Source organism: Pezoporus wallicus, unplaced genomic scaffold (assembly GCF_028554395.1).
Source record: "Pezoporus wallicus isolate ANWC-B61680 ecotype Strahan unplaced genomic scaffold, APGP_CSIRO_Pwel_v1 contig_8791, whole genome shotgun sequence".
In the NCBI taxonomy this organism is placed as follows: domain Eukaryota; kingdom Metazoa; phylum Chordata; class Aves; order Psittaciformes; family Psittacidae; genus Pezoporus; species Pezoporus wallicus.
In genome coordinates, this window is record NW_026635603.1 from 701,021 (window position 1) to 721,682 (window position 20,662).

The window sequence follows — 20,662 nt, forward strand, 5'->3', positions numbered from 1 at the left end:
AGGACTGGTGTAACCAACTGGTTGCCTCTACTTTCCTACAGGACTGATAATCTTGAAGTTGGATGCCCTTAAACAAAGGTAAGTAGCTACATAAATTACCCTCAGGAAGGCTACAAAAGCAAAGGTGCTATTCAGGCTGAAGCAAGAACTCAGCATCCACTTGAGAGCAAGCGAGGCTCCTTATATAAAGCTCTGAAATTAGGCAAATATGATTCATGTTTGGTTTGTAGCTTCCAGGCATGGTTTCTAAGTGTATTTGTTGTTAAATAAATACAGACACCAAGCCCAAGACACACTACATTAAAGCTGTTAGAATATTTGTTCTCCTGAATTATGCATTACCTTTGTTCGGTATGCAACTTCTCTAACACAAGTACCCCACAAAGCCCCAGATTCCAGCATATCTATGTGCCATATGGTCAAGCCTCTCCAACCGTCTGCTCCTCATGGAAATTCTATTTGTTTTCCTATTGATTTTATTATGTTTAACAGCATACTAAATCATTCCTGAGGTTGACAAGCTTCTGGAAAATTGATATATGCTGTCTAAAACTGCCTGAGGCAGGAATAAAACCAAAACAAATGGCTTCTTTTAAACTCTTGATTTGCATTGCTACAGCCAGGCATACAAGTGCCATCTTGTTTGGTAGAAGAATTCTTCTCCTTTGTGCAACATGTGAAGCACAGGAAATCCTCCAAAACTCTCCTTATAGGTCTGCATATCGGAGGAAGCAGTTGCAAAATACCAGACTATTTGAGTGAGGGTGGGACTGAAAAAGCAGACTGTCAGCTAAGAGCAATGGGCTGGATTCTCTTGTGGAGAGGTGGAATGGTGAGTAGATGCATTGGAATCTACAGCTTAAGGCAAAAGTAAAATTTTTAATGGGACTTAAAGACTTGTATTTAGTTCTTCCCCTGAGAAACTGAAGCACTTAAGTGAGATCAGGGTTCTTGTTGTTTGTTTTAAAACACGGAGGCGTCACCATTAAGCTCTATTAAGCTTGAACTGCATCATGAAGAGCATCTCCAATGGGAAAAAGCACCCAGTCAGTAATTTTTAATTGGTTCAGAGAAAAAACAGTCTTGATGCTTTGGTGTCAGAAATCTGAAAGCCACAAGAGTTCAAGAGGAAACCTGATTAAAAAGAAAGAATTGTTAAATCATAGAATCACAGAATCATAGAATAGTTAGGGTTGGAATGGACATTAAGTTCCAACCCCCCTGCCATGGGCAGGGACACCTCACACTAAACCATCTCACCCAAGGCCTCATCCAACCTGGCCTTGAACACTGCCAGGGATGGAGCATTCACAACCTCCCTGGGCAACCCATTCCAGTGCCTCACCACCCTAACAGGAAAGAATTTTCTCCTTATATCCAATCTAAACTTCTCCTTTTTACGTTTTAACCCGTTACCCCTTGTCCTGTCACTACAGTCTCTAATGAACAGTCCCTCCCCAGCATCCCTATAGAAGGTCATAGGCACACATATTCGTCATTATTAGACTCTCACTAGGCTGTTATAATGGCTGTGTTCTGGCAAAGAAAAAGAACTTGCAAACAAAAAAAGAGTATTTTTGTGGGAAGTAGTTAAGGCACTGAATTAGCTGACAAATAATGGGATTACATTTGCAGAGCTGTAGACATTGAAGATATTAATAGTTACAGACTTCCCATATTGGCGTGATTAAAACCCAAAGAAATCAAAGAAATATAGATGACATTTTCCAATAGTCCCTGTGATGCCACAGAATAAGCTTCCAAGTTCCACTAAGGAGAAACCAAACTAGCTTATGAGGATGTAGGTTGATCTGTAGGTCAGCCTTCTGAATAAGCAAGAAGGCACTTGTGAATTAGCAGTGAGCAAAAGCAGTTTCAAGATGTCTTCCATTTAGAGAATTTTATGATCATCCAAGAAATATGCACAAAAAATGCAGAGGATGCTACTATCAGTCCTTGTGATATTAAATATATATATGAGAAGTTAATTTCACTAACAAAATAGTTCAAAAAGAGAAAATGCCCATTTTAGCCATTGAAATGAGCTTCAGGAGAAGAGTTTATCTCCTACTTAGAGAAGACCAAACAAATTCAGTTCATTTGCTAAGTGCTTAGTTACCGTAGAGATAATATATAACACTCAGCAGAACTTAAATAATTCTGCTGATGGAGACAGTAGAAAATACTGCAACGTTATCCGTGAACACATCACTTGCAGAACAAAATCTCAGCTCATTTACTTTGCATCTGTGTTTTCAAAGACAGTGACACAGTTAACATGGGATCACAGTTTCTCATTTCATACCAACAAGTCTACTTTCCAGCAGTGTTACAGGAAAATGTCAAAAGGCCTCAGAAACATGATTCCAAGTTGTGATGACCTTCATAATGTAGAGAATGGTCTTCTTTTTTTCTTTGAGAGACAAATGCAGCAAAGCTAGTGAGATTTATCTCCCTTTTTCCATCTGCTAAATGATTCCGTAATCTCCAAAATACACAGTCTACAGGTGGCTCTTAATTATTAAAATTGAAGCACAGAGCTGGGAGATTAAATGATGCCAAACCTTTTTCCTAACTAACACAGACTCCCTGTGCCAACACCTATTTGGACATTTGCAGTTTGAAACCTTGTCATCAAAGGTGTTTGACACTTGCTACACCTGTTGTCTCTGCTCATTTGCTAAAGGCTAGAGTTTCTGCCGACTTACAGGTGAGTGGGATTACTTCAAAGTAATAAACATCCAATACACCAAAAATTCCCCTGAAAGACCACATAATTCCTCTGTTGCTGGAGGCTCTTCTGCCTGTCCTTTCCAAACAGGCAACTGGTAAACCCTTTGAAACACCACCAAACAAGAAGTCTCTAAGTGGATGGAAACAAACCTCATGTGCTCGGCATTCCGAGCAGGAAACAGTGAGCATTCTTATTAAAACTAAAGTCTAGAAAAGCTTTGCAAGCATCTACAAAGAGCAAAAACTTTTGTATGGAGAATCGTGCCTTCACGAGCATGGCGTGTGAAGACAGGTGTTGAAAAACTGTTCTCCACTCAAAACAGGCGGAAAAATGACATGTGAATGATGGAAAAAAATAATGTCAAGTTAAAGGAATCCAGAAGAGATGAATTATTTTATTAGATCAGGAACAACATCAGGCCATGGGGCTGCAGTCCAGTCTTAAAGCTCAGAAAAGTGAATCCAATTCAGAAGGTCAGATAAATGCATCCTCTACTTGGAGTGTTACTGATGGAGCACAAGTTGCAAAGAAAGAGAACCAGGACTGTTAAACCACTTGTAGAACCAGCACGCTGAGAAAAGATGGCCAGAAACGTTTTTATTTTGCACAAGTATAGAACAACATAAATGTCTTTTGACACCTTTGAGCAAGGTTCCTTAAACCCCAAGGTACATCCAAGTGCGTTCATCAATAATAACTGACCAAACAATAATAAGGCAAGTAAACAGAACTCCTAATGATGCTCAAATAAATTAAACCTGAATATTTCTGAGCCACGAATAATATTAGCATCCACTCTTTTTTCAGTCTACTTTTGAAGCAATGTCATCACCAATTTAACAAGATCACTTTTTTCCCTACAACTAGGTAATAACCTCTTTTAGACTCTCAACCAGAAAACAGGCAAACTGAACAGCCATTTGTCGAAGGGGAGCAGTGAATGTGTCTGCTTGTGCAGCGCTGACTAAAGACAGAGAGCAAATCTTGCAAAGACAGAACAGATAAAAGATCTCTCTGACAGTCCACTGGAATTTCATTTGCTCTGCAGACAAAATAGCAAGGTTGCTTGGAGGTAGTCTAATAAAGTGTTCCGACAATTAACAGAAAGGAGTCAAGAAAGGTGGAAAAACTGTTAAAAAAAAGAAAAAAGAACAAAACCAGCAAGGCTGAAGGTTTCCAAATTTGTTCATTTCCAACGTTCTCATTAAATGCCTGAATCTCCAGAACCTTGCCGTCACTACTCAACCTTTAAAATTAAAGCTTAATCGTAAAAAAACCCTGTCATAAAACACGAATAAGATCCAACGTTATCCTCAACCGAGGAATATCGACATTAAGCACTCTAACTTCCACTCTTTCTCCAGGACCTAAGCCCAAGCTTTTTCTCTTCTTCACTTTAGAAAGTTTTGCTTCTGTTATGTTTCGCACTGGAATCAAACCTGCTTTTCCCACACCAATATCAACAAAAACTCCAAACGGTGTTGCATTTTCAACTTTTCCAGTCAGAACAGCACCAACGCTTAAGTCTTCAAAGCAGACGATGCTTCTCTTGAAGTCAGGTTTGTCAAAATCTGTTGTAAGAAACAAGACACAAAAGTAAGACACTGGAGAAAAAGCCTGCATTGTTTTCTAAGGGTTGTTTCCAGCTGACTGTTGCTAATCAAGAAGCATTAAGGTGAGGACTAATTTAGGTAGCTCTAAGGTCCCAAATACTGCTTCACTATCTGTTTTAAATAAAGACCCATCTGTAATAAACAACATGTTTCTTGTATTTTATGAATCACTTTAAAAGACTGATTAATGGAGAAATAAGTATAGTGAACTATGTGGTATGAAACTATCACAACGGGATCAGAAGCATGCATTACATTAGCTGGTGACTGAAAGGTTCTTTAAAAGTTCTTGGTGCTAGGGTGAAAAGACTTGAGGTGACTTTAACTTGAGCTACATAAATTACAAATAAAATTCTATTTCTATGCAAATTTGCATACAGGAATGTGAATACTCAGTCTCTTCACATACTAAGGAGAAAAGTCAGCAGTGCACTGTTCTTAGGCTTGCTGGTCACCTGCACCATGATATCATGCAATCAACTGCTTCCCATGACATCAAATGATAAACTGCTTTTTTTGCATTAATCTTAATCACACCTGCATGATTATGAGCAGGTAATAGCCCGATATATTGAAGTTCATATTCCGCACTTAAAGGCACAAACAGAAATTTTAACCTCTCTCCTCACTTGCTTGCCACTTCCTTCTCCTGCAGAAAAGCTTTCTGAGCCCTTTCAACAAGTTCCCTTTCCACCTTTCCCAAGATATAACAGAAGTGAGGTTTTCCACAGACAGCATCACTAAACTAGGACTGCACCCATTTTCCTACCTTTGAGAAATAAACCACAGCCTGAACCAAGTTTTGCCCATGACAGTAACTGTTGAAGGAACTCCCCCTGTCCTTATCTTGATATATGAACCCTTCTTTGTATTTTCTCTCCCCTGTCCAGTTGAGGAGGGCAGTGACAGATCGGCTTGGTTGGGCACCTGGGATCCAGCCAGGGTCAAGCCACCACAGGATCAAACCCTAGTCGAGTACACAAGCTGGCAAATGCAGCAAGAGGTCTTGAATTACATCAAATTTTCTATTGCAGGAATGTACCTCATTGCTCAAGTCCAAAATGGTTAATCCTTTCGTAACATTATACTTCGCAGCGGCACTTTGGTGAAAAAAGCAACTAAGCAGCCATCCAGGGCAACAAGCACAAGAAGGTTCAGAGAAATGATGGGAATCTTATTAAACGTTTGCAAACCTCTTTCTCCCCCCCCGTCTCCCCATCCCAGCGGGTTCATTACAGTTACCTGATGAGCTGTTCCACTTTAACGTTAGAAAGAATTTCTTACAAGAAATGCCTTGCAAGACCTTGGCTACAAAAAGATTTTTACAGTATGTGATAAAAAGTTTCTATTCTCTTTCCCCAAATAATTCTTTCCATTTTCTTTTGCAATAAAACCATTCAGGAAAATTAAACATAGAATTTTAAATTTAATAAAATTAAGTGGATACAAAAGGAAGCTACTCTCTGTCTGCAGTTCCCTAATGTGACATCTCTACTGTTGGGAATAATGAAGGAACTGAATCTTAAACCAAGATTATTTTGTGAATCAGGGCAGAGTACAAACTACTCCATGTTAAATGTGATGCATTTCCTCACTGACAGTCACTAACAGGGTTACAAAGACAATGAATTGGAGCTATATGAGGCTATTAGGCTGCCTACTCTAGTCACAGATTTGTCTACAGCAATACAGAATGTATTGGATCAGCAGAACATGAGTATTTCCACTGAAAATATTTTTGCTTTTCTATCTTAATATGTTAATAGTCCATCCTGCTGTAATTTAGATGTGAGACCACCAGGACGTAAATGCATACATAATGCAGACATAAAGTCCCCAAAAACATTTCCAAGATCACTAGTGGGAAATAAAGTACTTATGAACCCCCCAAAAGGGAGATAGAAGTTTTATTTTCTTAAGCATAAGGTTATTATCTATTACAAACCTGCATCTTTGCTGCCTACCTTTATCTCTTGCTGCCATAAGAGAATCCAGCTTTAAGTTTCACTAAACAACAGCATCTCCAGATGTTGTACTTCATTGCTTACCTCATCTTTCTTCCCCTCCACCTCAAACTGTTCAGCATTACTGCAATGTTTTAACATGAGCCATGTGCTCCAATTACACTTGTCTCCAGGAACTAGTGCAATAAAAGAGCAGAACTACACACTGCTCCTCCACATAGCTTTATTACTACTGTTTCAGCTTGGTCTCAGTATTCCCCTCTATGATGGAGAGCCAACACAGATTTAATCAGTATAGAGTCAACATATTGAAACTATTTCATTTGTTAACCGCCATACAACTCCCCTTCCTATGCCTGAAAATGCCGTGATTTAAGACAGGATTCACACTCCTTACCTACCGGGCTGGAAAGAAACATCTGACTATGATATAGCCTTTACCTTGCCTGAGAAGAGAAATGGAGTTACATGTCCATAAAAATCTGCTACTGACTTTAGAAGAAGAAAATGTGTTGGTTTAAAACAGATATGAACAATCAATCTTGAGATTACAACCTTTGAAACAAAGGTTTACCTGTTCGGATGTCAAAGCCTTCAGGCTGAGTCAGACCATCAACGATCAGCTGCAGCGTGTGCACCGTTGTATTTAGCCTTTTGGCTGTGCCTTCCAGTCCTTCCTTTTGAATTACTGCATTTACTTTTTGCTGCATATCTGATTTTCCTATGTCATTTGCATTTCCCCCAATCAACGACAAAAAGCTGGGAAGTTCAGAGAAAGATATAGAGAGAGATTTGTAACATCCTTTAGAGGGGCCTGAACCATTGCTATATTTAGGGGTTTAAATTACTTCTGCATTGATGTGTGAATAAAACTTCTGCTAAACTAAAATATGAACAGCAAACAGTTTGCCAAGTGGATATCCTATCAACTCATCACTGATCAGAGACGTACATGGAAACATAAGAGCCTACTAGTATACATGTATCTCTCGGAATAGATTACAACACTAGAAGCTAAGTTTCAGAATGAAAATCACTTCTCAGCCTGATGAGTTCATCTCATGCTAAACCCACATCAGATTATGACTGAAAGATGCCTTTTGCCATGAAAGTTCCCTAGAAGCAACTGAGAATTCTATAATACTGTCAATTTTGTCACTATCATTCAAATTAAAATCAATGGTAACTAAAACACCAACGAACATTTAAAATATGCAATTAATATGAAGACTCCACAACAAAACTTCAGGAAAACTTTACATAAAATACTTGTCTGTGAACTTTGTTACTAAGGACAATTAGTTTTTTAGAAACTAGGAATTATTGAGTCAAAGTAGTTACACAACACAAGCACACTTACCCTTCCCTATTGTCACATACATACACACACACACACATTGCAGGTTGAGACACGTTTGGACATCTAAAAAGGCTGAGAAGAAATACTTCAAAATAAGCATGTCTTCATCCATGATCTTTTTTAGAAGTAAAAAAAGTCAAAACACACTTACTGAGGTTTTCAGTTCAGCAACGTTGGCACAAATGCCAAGAAGCACTGAGAATAGATGACAAAAATTCACATGCAGACCCTTCTCACTCTCAGGAGTGACGCTCTAGATGATCTTTATTTATCACTGAATAAATGCCTGTATTTTACTGAAGGACTTAAAAAAGCAAAATAAGCCTTTAATGGATATAAAGCAATGAAAATGAGGATGTGGCTCATAGAAACTGAGCTACATTGTACTAAACAAAGCCATTTGTCCGTTTCCCAGTAGACACTTCTGTTATCCGTCCTGGTGCTCTGCATCTCACCATAGGTAAGTCTCTTCCACCCTGCTTTACCATGTCCCTTATTGCTGGAGGGAGGCACATGCTTTTTTGCATGTCCTCCACCACAGCAGACAAGTAGAATTATTGTCCCTGTCCTCCAGATGAGCAAGTGTTCCTTCCAAATTCCTAAAAGAGATCCCTCCTTCCTGTCCTTATCCTACTTCGCAACAGGTGTCAACTATGAGCCACAAAAGAAGTGCTGACCAGCAGGTTCATGCCCTGCACTTGTGAATGGCAGGAGATATTCCAGCTCTATAAGAAAGCAAAAACTCCTTCCAGCCCCTCTTTCACAGTGAGAAATACATGCTGTGCTTTTATCAAAACCTGAGGCTTTGGTAGGGGACACAGTGGAGTTGTTTTTGTTTTGTTGCTTCCCTTTTTTTTAACCCAGCTGACATTTTTTCAGGTGGTAAAAAGTTACATGCACTGAAAAAAAGAAACCTAATCTTGTATTGAGAAAATACAGATTGAAGGAACGTAATTAAAGCAACATCCAGCTTGCAGTAAATCACAACACTGATCTTTGACCACAAGGGCAAAGCTTCACTTCGAAATGTCCACTGATTTCACCAAAAGGAGGACATCTGTTGAAACCAGCTGTCAGGACTACTTTTGTGCAGATTTCAAGTGCAAGCATGGCGATTTAAGTGTATTGCTAGCTCAAGTGCATAGATTTAGTGGTGATACAGATAACAGTAATATAATTTTCATGTTAATTCTTAGTGTCCATAGATCTTTCATGCGGCAATGTATGCAGAAAAAAGTAAAAACTAATAAATATTCACTGGATGATGCTGTTCTCAGGATTTACTTGATTTTGCTTCCACTGACTGCTTTTGAACTTTTGACATCACTATCTGAAGTAGTTTAAGATGGTTTGGAAACAACATAAAGCTAAAAAAACATGCAAAATTGCTTTTAACATTAAATACGAATTTTTCTTTGCTATAAACTAACAACAACACTACTACTCAAATATTTTCTCTATTAAGAGCCTACATACAAAAAGTATCAGACCTTTTATGAAACCATATTCTGTTGGTCTCAAAGGAGCACCAAAAGCGGTTGCAATGACAATACTGAAAGTGGTGTAGGTCCAGGCGAAGCGCTCTTCACAGAACTCTTGGGGGCCACTTGCTGCTCAGTTGATGGATGGACAATGCCCCACTAGAGCGCTAGTGACAGGCAGCAGCTGCCCCGGCTTTGACTGACATGCCAGATGTAACATGACAAACCCAACCGGCCTCATGACTCAACCTTCTAAATAATGTATGCTTTACCTCCTGCCCCTAGAAACAAGTTTGCTGACACTCATGTACTTGGCTTTATTTCACTTCAAATGGAAATTCAGCTTGAGTACCTCCGAGGATCACTTTCTCACCATCAGGATTTTGCAGGAGTGCATTCACTTTGTAAATTGATAACAGGGTGGGTTTCAACCACATGGACTTGTCACCAACATATAAAACCCTTGTTACATACAAAACTGTCAAACGTGTGGATAATGCAACCAGAATGCACAGTGCTATGTGCAGGCTGCTGGCAAGAGAACCAGCCTGAAACAAGACACAACCCAGGTGCCTGAGCCCTCAATTACTATTCATGAAAGTTATTTTGCCCTCTCCTCTTCCTCTGTCTCCCCTATCCTCCGGAAATCCCAATGAAAGCATTTGCCTGATTCCTCATCTAGGCAAGGACAGTAGGTTTGGGACCTGGGTTATCAGATACAGTTGTTTAAACAGCTTAACATCGCTACTGCTCCAAATAAAATCTTGACTCCACCTGAAGGTCCTGTTTAAACACGTGCCCAAGCTGAAGTACACGAGAAGTCCCCCTGGCCTCATTTGAGTGATTAAAGTTCTAAAAACCAGGCATTTGGTTAAGAGTATTTCAGAATGGCGAGGCATTTCATAGGCAGAACAGAGCACTGTAACAAGAAACAGCGCGTACATAGATGCAAAAGAATTATCTTTAACAGAAACGACGTCTTTCTACTTGGGAAATTCTCACCTTTTTAGGTTAGGTTTTAGTAAAAACCTATGTATTAAAGTATTTTCAAATAATTTTTTAGTGATTATAGATGTAGTTTTTAAAGATACTGTTGAATCTAGTTATATATTTAATGTATCATTTTCACTCAAATGAACAAAGCGTGAGGGCACATACAATAAGAAAATCAATATAAAGCACAAATCTCTGACTGACAAGTGGCACGTTATATTGATCGTTTCTATTTTTAAATGCCATTGCTAAGAACAAAGTTAAATGCTTCCTTATTAAAAAAGCAGCCAACAACTTCCTTCGATAGCCATTTCAAGGTCAGAAAAAGAGGATACGGTCAGTAATAAGACCAGGATACGGCTATGGGGTAGGGGGAAAAGGGTTTCCCTTACTTTAGATGTTTTGTTATTCGTCATGTTAAACTATCTCACTACAATCTTTGAAAGATCTCACCCAATCTGTAAATGGCAGTTCCAGCTGCACAACATCAGAACATGAATAATGTGTGCAAAACTGAACTCTCTTCAAGTATTTTCCTTGTGTGTGAACTAAATAACGTGTTACAGTACATCAAGCGCTATGCTTATCTACTAGAAAGATAAAACTTAGAGAAAAATTAAAAGAAGTGAAAATGGGAAAGATAAGGTATTTTTTCCTGAAAGTGAGGTCACTTAATATATATTGTCCTGATTTCCTCGAATGTTGAGAGTCTGAACGAATGGCAAAATTTCTGTTCAAGGCACTCCAACTCAAATAAAAGCTGCTGGAGTCTTAGGAGAGTCAGAACAGAGCAAAATTTAGCTGGTTTAGAGACTTTGAGGTTTATGGTTTTGAGATTTAGGGGATACTCAGAAACCTCTGCAACTACCTTAGTTATAATAGCAACCCTTGCAGTGTTACAGGACCTGCAGAGAACGGTCATGGCTAAATCACTGATGTTTTTATTTAATACATAATTTCATCCATCTTACCCAGATAAAGAAAGAAAAGTAGCATAAATGTAACAAATAAGCACATCGTGTTCACTTAACGTACACATCTGCACAAAATCATAGCACAGCCCTTGCAATGCTTAAAAGATAATGCAAATTTCAGTGGAATGCAAAAAACAGTCAGGAAAGAGTAAAAATATTACCAAGGGAAGTTTTCAGTAAATTTTTAAGAAGTTACTTTAAACCCCCCCAAAAAGCTTCTTATAATGTGCAGGAGTTCTAAAGCTTTACAAGGGTTTTAGTCACAGTCATTTCTGTTTTATGTAATCATTTCCAGCAACACGACTTAAGAGCTGGGAGTACTGGATTCATTACATTAAAGCAACATGATATGCCATTACATCTTGTCACAGTGCACACATGAATTAATGGTAATGCAACATAATCACTCTGAAAACAAAACAACTTCGCATTAACATGCACTTTGTTAGGCAAAATGCACATTCATGACAGTAGCAAACTGAAATTATGCAGACATTTGTTTTAGTAATGTTTTGAAACACAAAAACATTATTTAATGCAGATGTTGACTCTTCTTGCTCTGACTGGTGATACGGATCCTCAATTTTTGACTACCCATGCAGATTATACATTGAACAATATTTGTGCATTACTCTCTGTAGATAGTTGCTATGCACAGAAAGTTAAAGTTTCAATTGCATTTAAAACAACTTACGTGGTAGAGATAAGCCTTATGTGTCTTAGAGAAGGAAATTTAACCAGAATTCTCCCTCAAATGCACAAATTATTAACATTATAATTACCTGACTGCATGCAGAAGACCAGAAAGCACTCAGATAGCTCATGACATTTTGAATGTGTAAATCTAAGAAACAATGAGTTTCTAAATGAGAAAAGAAATTAAGACACAGTGCAGCCCAGCCTCTTTGATACCCTACCCTTGGGCATGCTGTTGCTAGCTGTTTTCATGACTACTGATATATCATGTAACCGAAGCGTAACCTGAGATACAAAATAGGGAAACATGTTGAGTTACCCACAGAGAATTAGCACCCTAAGTATTACAGTTAAAGGAGATATTCCCATTAAAAAAAAATAATCTTTTAATGCAACCAGTAAGAATTTAAGTAAGTTTCAAAAATTTCAACAGATGAAGAAATACCACTTGATTTATAGGTCTAGTATTTACAGTGTAACTGGAGCAAAATTCTTTGTTATTTCCAAGTTCTTCTAATAATTCTTGTTAATGGTATGTTTTACATCACATAAAAGTTTTAACATGTCTTCACTGGATGGCAAAAGCCTCTTCTGCTCTCACATTTACTGACAAGATCCCTTTCAAAAAGACATCCTCTAAACATGCAGCTACTAAGTTAATAGTCAGACCTGTGAATGAACTGGCCTTCTGAAGGGATGAAGATGAACTACATTTATTAGGCATGGTGGCCCCGCTTTTGCAAGTGTTCTATTTAATTAGGGTAGCTGTTTTCCTATTGGAAATAGTCATAAAGGTTCATTAATTTACAGAGCTTAACTTTTTTAGGCCTTAGACTGTACCGAAAAGTATTATTTTCACATTTTACAGTATCTTGAATACACACAGGTGTGTACATGCAAATACAGCCACCTTAAACTGGAGGAAAGATGTTTCTGGTGACTTGGTAGTGAGTTTAGGGATTGACATCCTACCACAGTAAAAACTTCCATCCTCTGTAAAATATTCACATGTAGACTGCATTGTTAAATATAATACAAAAATTTGTTTTCATTGGTCAAACACCACATCAAATAACTGTTCCCTCCCTGATTTCTCTTCCCCTGAAGCATTGCCTCAGTTGCTCAGTTACAAGTAGGGGACATGGACAGAAGCAAACCAGCCTGGCAGTGAACTGGAAATGCCATCAAAGGCCAAATGTGATGTTGCATAAATGGCAGGAGAGGAAGACTGCTTTCTTTTGGTGGTTTCCCCCTAATCAACGGTTTTCCTTCTGCACTTTCTTACATGTCAGTACTTGTCTTCCAAGCTAGCAAGTGCAGCTTTTCAGCATAGCAACTGAGATATTATGGATCAGCTGCTACATCCAACACGGAAGAAGTAGCAGAAACACCAGAGAAATGATTGAACCATCTAGAACAGAGTATAAAATGTTATAAACATGAATGCTTTGCTGAAAGGGCAAACCCAAATGTTTTACTTTGGTGAGGGATAAGAACATGAATGAGTGCTTTGCTGCATCCTCTTGGGATTCTTACGTCCTTTTGGGATTATTAAGCAGCATTATCAATACACAGGGAAGGGTGAGACACGAACCTTCAGTGCAAGTCATTCTGTTCAGTATGTAAAACTCAAACTCTTCTCTTAAAGCATAACCAACTGCATCCAGCAGTGCTATCCATCCTCCAGGCAAGGTTCTAAACCTGTGTAATTAGCCAAGGAAGATCCTCACCTGCATTATGCTAAATCACGACTTCAGTTGGGAAAATATTTCTAAGTCGGACTGAAACACAACCTGTCTGCCAGATGCTGCAATCTGTGAGCAGCAAAACCACATTCTGAGTGCCAGCCTTCAGCCAAGAACACTTTTATGAGATTGAAATAAAAATGAGTAAATGTTAAGATTCAGTCGAACGAAACCAACTGCCCCCAGCAGACTGACACAACACAGAAAAAACATTGTGTTTTCTTCCCAGCATTTCAGTTTATAATCATAACCTGGTTGTAACTTCTTGAGACTTCCTAAATGTTTCCTTGGTTTTTCTACCCGTTACTTTACAATATGAACCAAGAAATTTGATATGCTCTACATGCTGTGTTAACTGTATGTAGAAGATTCTGCCCCTATAAACTGGTTGTCACATACAGTCTTTTCAGAATCTTAAAACACAGCTCTGCTTTGCAGGAAAATACGCTGTCTACAAAGTTTGTATTTACTTATTTAACCTATAGGAAATTCCAATTCATAATACTTAGAGGTGTCCCTAAGTTTCATTGCTGCACATGACAAAGCCAAGCTTTGACAGTGTGGAATCCATTAACAATAAATGTCGGTCATCTGCAAAGTGCGTTAAACCACCAGTAGGATGTTTCCCAATTCTTTTGCAGAAATTACACAGATTTTAAGTTAAGATGTCCGAATAGCATAAATCAATCATACCAGCACCAGTTGTGCCACTGTAGTAAAGATTACATCAGTGTTTCCATTATAAACCCCTCATTTTTCAGGGGTTTCTAATTCAGCCATAAAAATTGGCTCCAGCCTAAAGCTTGGCAACCCAAGTCACCACTTGGGAGCAATTCCTTTAACCATTTCATTTTTTTTTTGTGGGGGGGCATTTCAAGGTACGAACTAGTTCAGAAAATTGGTGGTTTCAAATTTTGGTGAACTTCTATCCCTCAAAAACGTTTTTAAAACTGATAATTTTGCATGTCATAAATCTGTAACGTGGACTGCTGCTCTTGGGTAATTTGGATTAAAGCAGTGGATTAAAATCACCACCTTATTTTGTTTGAAAAGAAATGTGATTTCCCATGAAGACTTTTAATCTAATAAAATGTCCACAAACTATTTTCTCCTGGCAAGATGTGGTAGACATTGCATGAGGAAGCCTTTACGACTCATTTACGCAGCATCTATTCCGTTCATATTCATTTCTGCGGGAAGAGGTAGGTAACACTGCATTTTGATGCCTTAAACAAAATCTACCCATCCTCGAGACAACAATTCTGCCTTTTGGTAGCACAGATCCACCTGTGAGCTTGACATTGCCGTTGTCAAAGTTCTGTGCAAGCACAGAAAAAGAAGAAATGAATACTTTGAAAGCAGCGAAGCACCAGAACCCTTTAAAAGTGTATTTTGTTAAAAACTTTATGTATTAAATGTTCACTTTAACTCACTTCTAACAGACTCAATTTTGCTCATGCACATTGATTGAAACTGTAAGAATTATCAAGTAGGTTTTAAACCTAGTTTTGTTCTAACACCCTAAAAAGTCCTTCAGATATTGGTTATTTCGGCAAGACACCTCAAATCAAGAATATTAACATGATTGGTAATGTTTAATTCAGAACCTTCAGGCTCTCAGAAGCTTTCTCATGAACACAGGCTCAGCAGAAGGCGATTACAAGCCCAGTCCCATGCACTGCCTATCAAAGCAAGCAGACGTCGTCAACAGCCCTGATAAGCTTTGGAGTGAATTCTCCATGCAGTCTGAATTCCTAGAAGAATTTTTTCTTAATTCATATTTAGGCAGCAAATTGGTTTGGAAAATCATTTCCATAAGTTCCAAGAAGCCCAACAGCTCACATGATTTTGTTGAAAAGTAATTTTAAATATATAATCGTTGCTAAATTATAGCATTAGTTGCTTGAGGGGAGGATGTCTGGTTTATATTTTAGCCCTTATGTCATGAGTGTCAACTTTTAATATTATGCTTCTTGGGTTTCATCAGTTTGATGCAGAGCTCTATTTTCTTTTCTGCAAACAGCTATTTGCAATGAAAAAAACATCAGAGGTATTTGCCCCCTTCCCCACACCATTCTGTGATAGCAAGCTAGTGCATATGAATACAATCTATACATAAAAGTTATCACCTTCATATTTAACAAGCTTTCAAGAAAACTATATTTTGATTGTAAGAAGAAGAAAATTACTGTTGAACATAGAGCACATTTACAGAAAGCACTTTATGACCCTTTTTCCCCCCACATCAAACTATGTGTACAGATACTCATAAACATAAAGAATCATAGAATCATAGAATAGTTAGGGTTGGAAAGGACCTTAAGATCATCAAGTTCCAACACCCCTGCCATGGGCAGGGACACCTCACACTAAACCATCTCACCCAAGGCCTCATCCAACCTGGTCTTGAACACTGCCAGGGACGGAGCATTCACAACCTCACTGGGCAACCCATTCCAGTGCCTCACCACCCTAACAGGAAAGAATTCCCTCCATATATCCAATCTAAACTTCCCCTCTTTAAGTTTTAACCCGTTACCCCTTGTCCTATCACTACAGTCCCTAATGAAGAGTTCATCCCCAGCATCCCTATAGGCCCCCTTCAGATACTGGAAGGCTGCTATGAGGTAAAGCGAGAAGTAAGACAACAGAGAAAATGCCCAAAGAAAACAGAAAAGACTGATTCAGTTACAGAGACAGATGCTATGCTTGGTACTTCTCTGGTGTTCCATTAGCAGGTATTGTTATTGTGTTTTTATATTTGTTTTAATATCAACTGATATTCTTTGGTGTACAGCACAACACCTACAATACGAACTTGGATCTATATACTTCAGTTGCAAATTCAGTCTAGGAGGTGAGAAACAGAGAATAGACAATGGCACAGCTGGAAACTTTAAAGTAGTTGCATTAGCCAAAGAGAAATGACACGATAGGTAGCAGCGGTCTGTAGCCACACCATACTTCTGCAATGGCTTTGCAGCTCTCAAAGTCTGAGTTTGACCATGAGCACATTTTAAGAATCACCAAGGTACCTTCCAAGCAGTGTTGGCAATGCAATAGGTCGCAGCCTCCTCTCTGAATCATGCATAAGCCCGTGACTCAAACCACTATTTTTCAGTTGAGATGTAAAACTTGTACTCATTAATTTTTATTTATTCTTATTAGTCTTAATTCTGGGTTCCCAGCCGAATTCCAAATCATGGTTACATGATCTGTGCTACCTACTAAAATATTCTCCCAAATGTCAACTCTATGTGAATCTCTGAGCTACCCTCTGCAGTAATAAATCCCACTCACCCCCCTTCAGATATAAAAGCAATCCGTGCTACTCTAGAAGCCAAGTCACAATTTGTTATTTCTGACAAACCCTTGCAATGGTGTTGCATGCAGATGATTTCCAGCAGTATCCCACCATTAACTGGCTACACTTCCCTGCTCCCTGAAACAGTCTTTTCACATCAGCCTTTAGGCAAAGCTAGTTAACACTGAACACTTTACTGATCTTTTTATTAGGATGCTAGGGCCGAAAAGCTAAATGACTATTAACCAAATCCTGACTACTCAACGTTTAAATTGCATAAAAATATTAGAAAGGAACATTAATTTTGAGTAACACTATTTATTTTTACACTGACTCGCTCCAAATAATCTGTAGGGGTGACCAAGCTTTCCTACTCTATAAGCCACCTAACCAAATGTAAGACATCATTAAGATCAGGGCCTTGCCCATTTTTTCCTACAGCTATTCATAGGGCAGATAACTAAGAAATGCTGATGCATGAGAAAAAAAAAGGGAAATAGTCACAGAAAAGGAGAAACCAGTTACCTACACACCACACAAACAGCATGCACTCTAACAAGCAATTGCACAGAGCATAGAGTGTAGGGAAGGTGTCCTAACAAATGCAAGGTTCTGTAAGAGTTTTTAGATAAGAAACTCAAGCTTCATGAATTCAGAAATTCAGCATATCTCTGAGGCTTAAAGATGGCTTTGTTTATAAAACAGGAAGCATGTTCTCAACAGAGATCATAAGAATCCTGAAGCATCTAGCTACTGCTGATATTAGCTCCAGCTCATTTTAAGAAAACATCCTTTTCACTGCAAGTCACCCCCAAAAATAAGTATGTGCTGGTTTATTGTAGGAGATAATACTTTCTCAAGAGGACAAGCAGAGTCGAATTTCAATCAGGGCTGATGATAGTAAAGATCATAGCTTCTACTACCATACAGCTGCAGTATGCCCTAACCAGAAGCACACATGGATTCCTAATTGCTGTTTTCTGGCCTACACAAAACCCATTCTCTTCTTTTAGCTAAAGGTCACTTAGCAAAACTACCATGGTGTGCATGTGCTTGGGATCTTAACATACACATCTTAATTAGATCTCACAATATCAGAATTTAACTTTAAAGGATGACACATCCTCACATATATCCATGCGCTTTTGTTCACACACACCCCCTCACACAAATTCTGGTGGCCAAAATTCATCAAGTATGAAGTTTGATTGGCACGTGCTGAACATAAGGAATAACGTAAAAGCAGTTCTTAATGATGCAGAGGTATTAAAACACTGCTGACTGAAAATTTGCACCATATTTAAATTAGATTAAAGAGCAAATAAAATTGTTTTCCTTATGGCCTTTCATATAATATATGGGGATAAGATAGAAGAAAAAAACCTCAATTTTGTAGGCATTTTTAGAACAAATGATTTGTCTCCATATTTTGTGAACTAAAAATTCAAACTGAAAGCCATCTCTGGCATAATGAGAGCTGGCAAACAAAGGAATTGAGAAAAGTGGCCTCAAAGAGGTACAAAGAAGGCAGGATCACAGGAAGAAAGTCTGGTGAAGGTTTGAAAATTCACTGATTTCCTCACTAGAAAATAATGTGAAAGCAACAAAACCCCATAGAATAAAGATTTGCATGCATGTAGAAGGCAAAACACACCAACTGAAACCCCTTGCTTGTACACAACTTTTGAAACATAACTTTTTCTTGAAGAAAGGCGAGAACGCATCAAATCAATGTGTTCCTGTCTTAAAAGGCAGAGCAGGCTGTTGTCAGAAATAGAAGTACTTTCATTTTACAAACTGACAGCATCAATGCTTGAAAGAGCTTCCAACTGCTTACCTCATTGCAATGTTGTAAGACTCTGGATGAATACAAGTTTGGTCCAAAGGATTGGGCTGTTGCGAGGCATATGGCACTGGTTTGCCCTTCTTTTTACCCTGCGCACCTGCTTTAGTCATAAAGGCAGGACTTCCAGGTTCTTTTTTATTACTACTGTCAGAAAGCAAAAAAGGACATGTCATTCTTAACGAACGAAATCCCAGCCAAGTGCCCACCTGTGAAATCAGACTTATATGTAATCTTCATTCTTTAAAATGAAAACAGTACAAACCCCCTAAACGGTCATTGTGGGTGAATCTTAACTATAGAATTGAAATGTAACATATACATGTATGCATAAATTAACTTACAATAGAAACAAACATTGGGAAGGGATTCTGTGCTTCATCAAAACTTCTTCATGATGACAAGATTATAAATAAAACAATGGGAACAACTGCATTTACCCACTTGATAAAGATCTTGTGAGGATATTTTCATACTTGACTGTCAGTTACTAGAATCATAGGGTGGTTTGGGTTGGAAGGGACCTTGAAGCTCATCCAATTCCAACCCCCTGCCACTAGACAAGGTTGCTTCAAGCCCCATCCAGCCTGGACTTGAACACTGACAGGAACAGGGCTAGAGGTCAAATCTGCTGCTATTTCACAATTTAGAAACAATTTTTGCAGACATATCTCAATGGAGCTTTCCTTTAAACTTCTTAAATACATGACTGGCTCCTAATCAGTTACCATTTGGATTGGCCTTTTTTGTGGGGTTTTTTAATTAGCTAGATAATGAAACGGCTCCAAATTCTCAGGGAGAGCCCTGGACAAATTGCCTATATTGGTAGGAGCGCTTCACAGAAGACAGGAGAGAAAGAGATCTCTCTTTTTGTGTGTAGCATGTTTACAACCGGCACGCTTCTTCCCTTAAAGTTTCCCTTCAGCAAAAGAATGCTCAGGATACAGTAAAGGCATCAAATGACTCCCACTGGCAAAGGCTCCTTTCTTGACTGCTTATTCTTGTTTCCTAAATCACAACTAGCTCCCGCTTTTGCAGGACAAAAGAGAACGCACTGATGGACCTTGAACTAGCACTTGCAGTTTGGGCTTTACCTACGCATTCACTGTCAGCAGAAGCACAGACATAGCGTTTTCCATATCAATTTTAAAAATAACCACCATTTCTTAACTTCCAAGTAGAAAGCACAAAACCTAATTCACACAGCACTCTGCAGCCATCCACATCAGAGGGGACCGGAATGAAACCTTCTCGAAGTCCATTTAAAACATGTTTGGTTTTGGCCACCTGGGCCCAAAAGAAATGTTGTGGTGGCAATGGTGTTAGAGCTTTATTTTGGCCTCAAACTCCACAGTTGTAACAGATTTCTCAGGTTATACAGTGTTCTCATGTTTTATGGGATCTGACTAACATCAGAAGCATGCTCCAACAAGGGGGAAAAAAACTGTTCTTAAACATTTCACCAGTGAACTTTTTTTGAGGGATAAAAGGCATCAGCCTTTCCTCCCCTGTGCTGCATTGCAGCGTTTGCTAGAACAGATCTGTACAACACAACACTTACCGATCATCTACAGCCTTGAAAGCAATTTCTTTGGTCTTCTGGTGCTTACAGCATGCACCATTTGGCCTGCAGCATGTTCCTCCCTGCCAGATGGGCAACCAGTCTGGATATCTTCCACCCGGGCAGTAAGCCAGTCCTAATGTGCCTACCTCCTGCCTGGAAGTTACGTGTGTGCTGTTTGGCCAGCAGCAACTGGGAATACAGTATTGCTTCTGAGCCTTGGGTTGGCGGAAAAATAGCATGTGCTGCCCAGGAAAATACTTTTTGAGAAGAGTCAATGGCAAAAGGGTGGGGATGGTGCTGCTGCTGTGCCCTTTCTCAGTTCTTTATGTTGGAAGGAAAAATGGAAAAGGCAGAAGAGACACTGCACCAGAAGGGGCACTTTCAGTTGTGG

At 38.8% G+C, this 20,662-nt stretch overlaps 1 protein-coding gene across 1 annotated transcript in view; it reads right to left on the bottom strand.

Annotated features, from left to right (window-relative positions):
* Positions 1-3,311: 3,311 nt before the first annotated feature.
* SRBD1 (S1 RNA binding domain 1) overlaps positions 3,312-20,662 on the bottom strand; it is a 125,370-nt gene continuing 108,019 nt past the window's right edge. The window contains exons 21-23 of the mRNA XM_057396971.1: positions 18,702-18,854; positions 6,886-7,070; positions 3,312-4,305 (exon numbers count right to left, since the gene is read on the bottom strand). Of these exons, the coding sequence (XP_057252954.1) occupies positions 4,016-4,305; positions 6,886-7,070; positions 18,702-18,854 (628 nt within the window). The 3' untranslated portion in view covers positions 3,312-4,015. The remainder of the gene's footprint in view (positions 4,306-6,885; positions 7,071-18,701; positions 18,855-20,662) is intronic.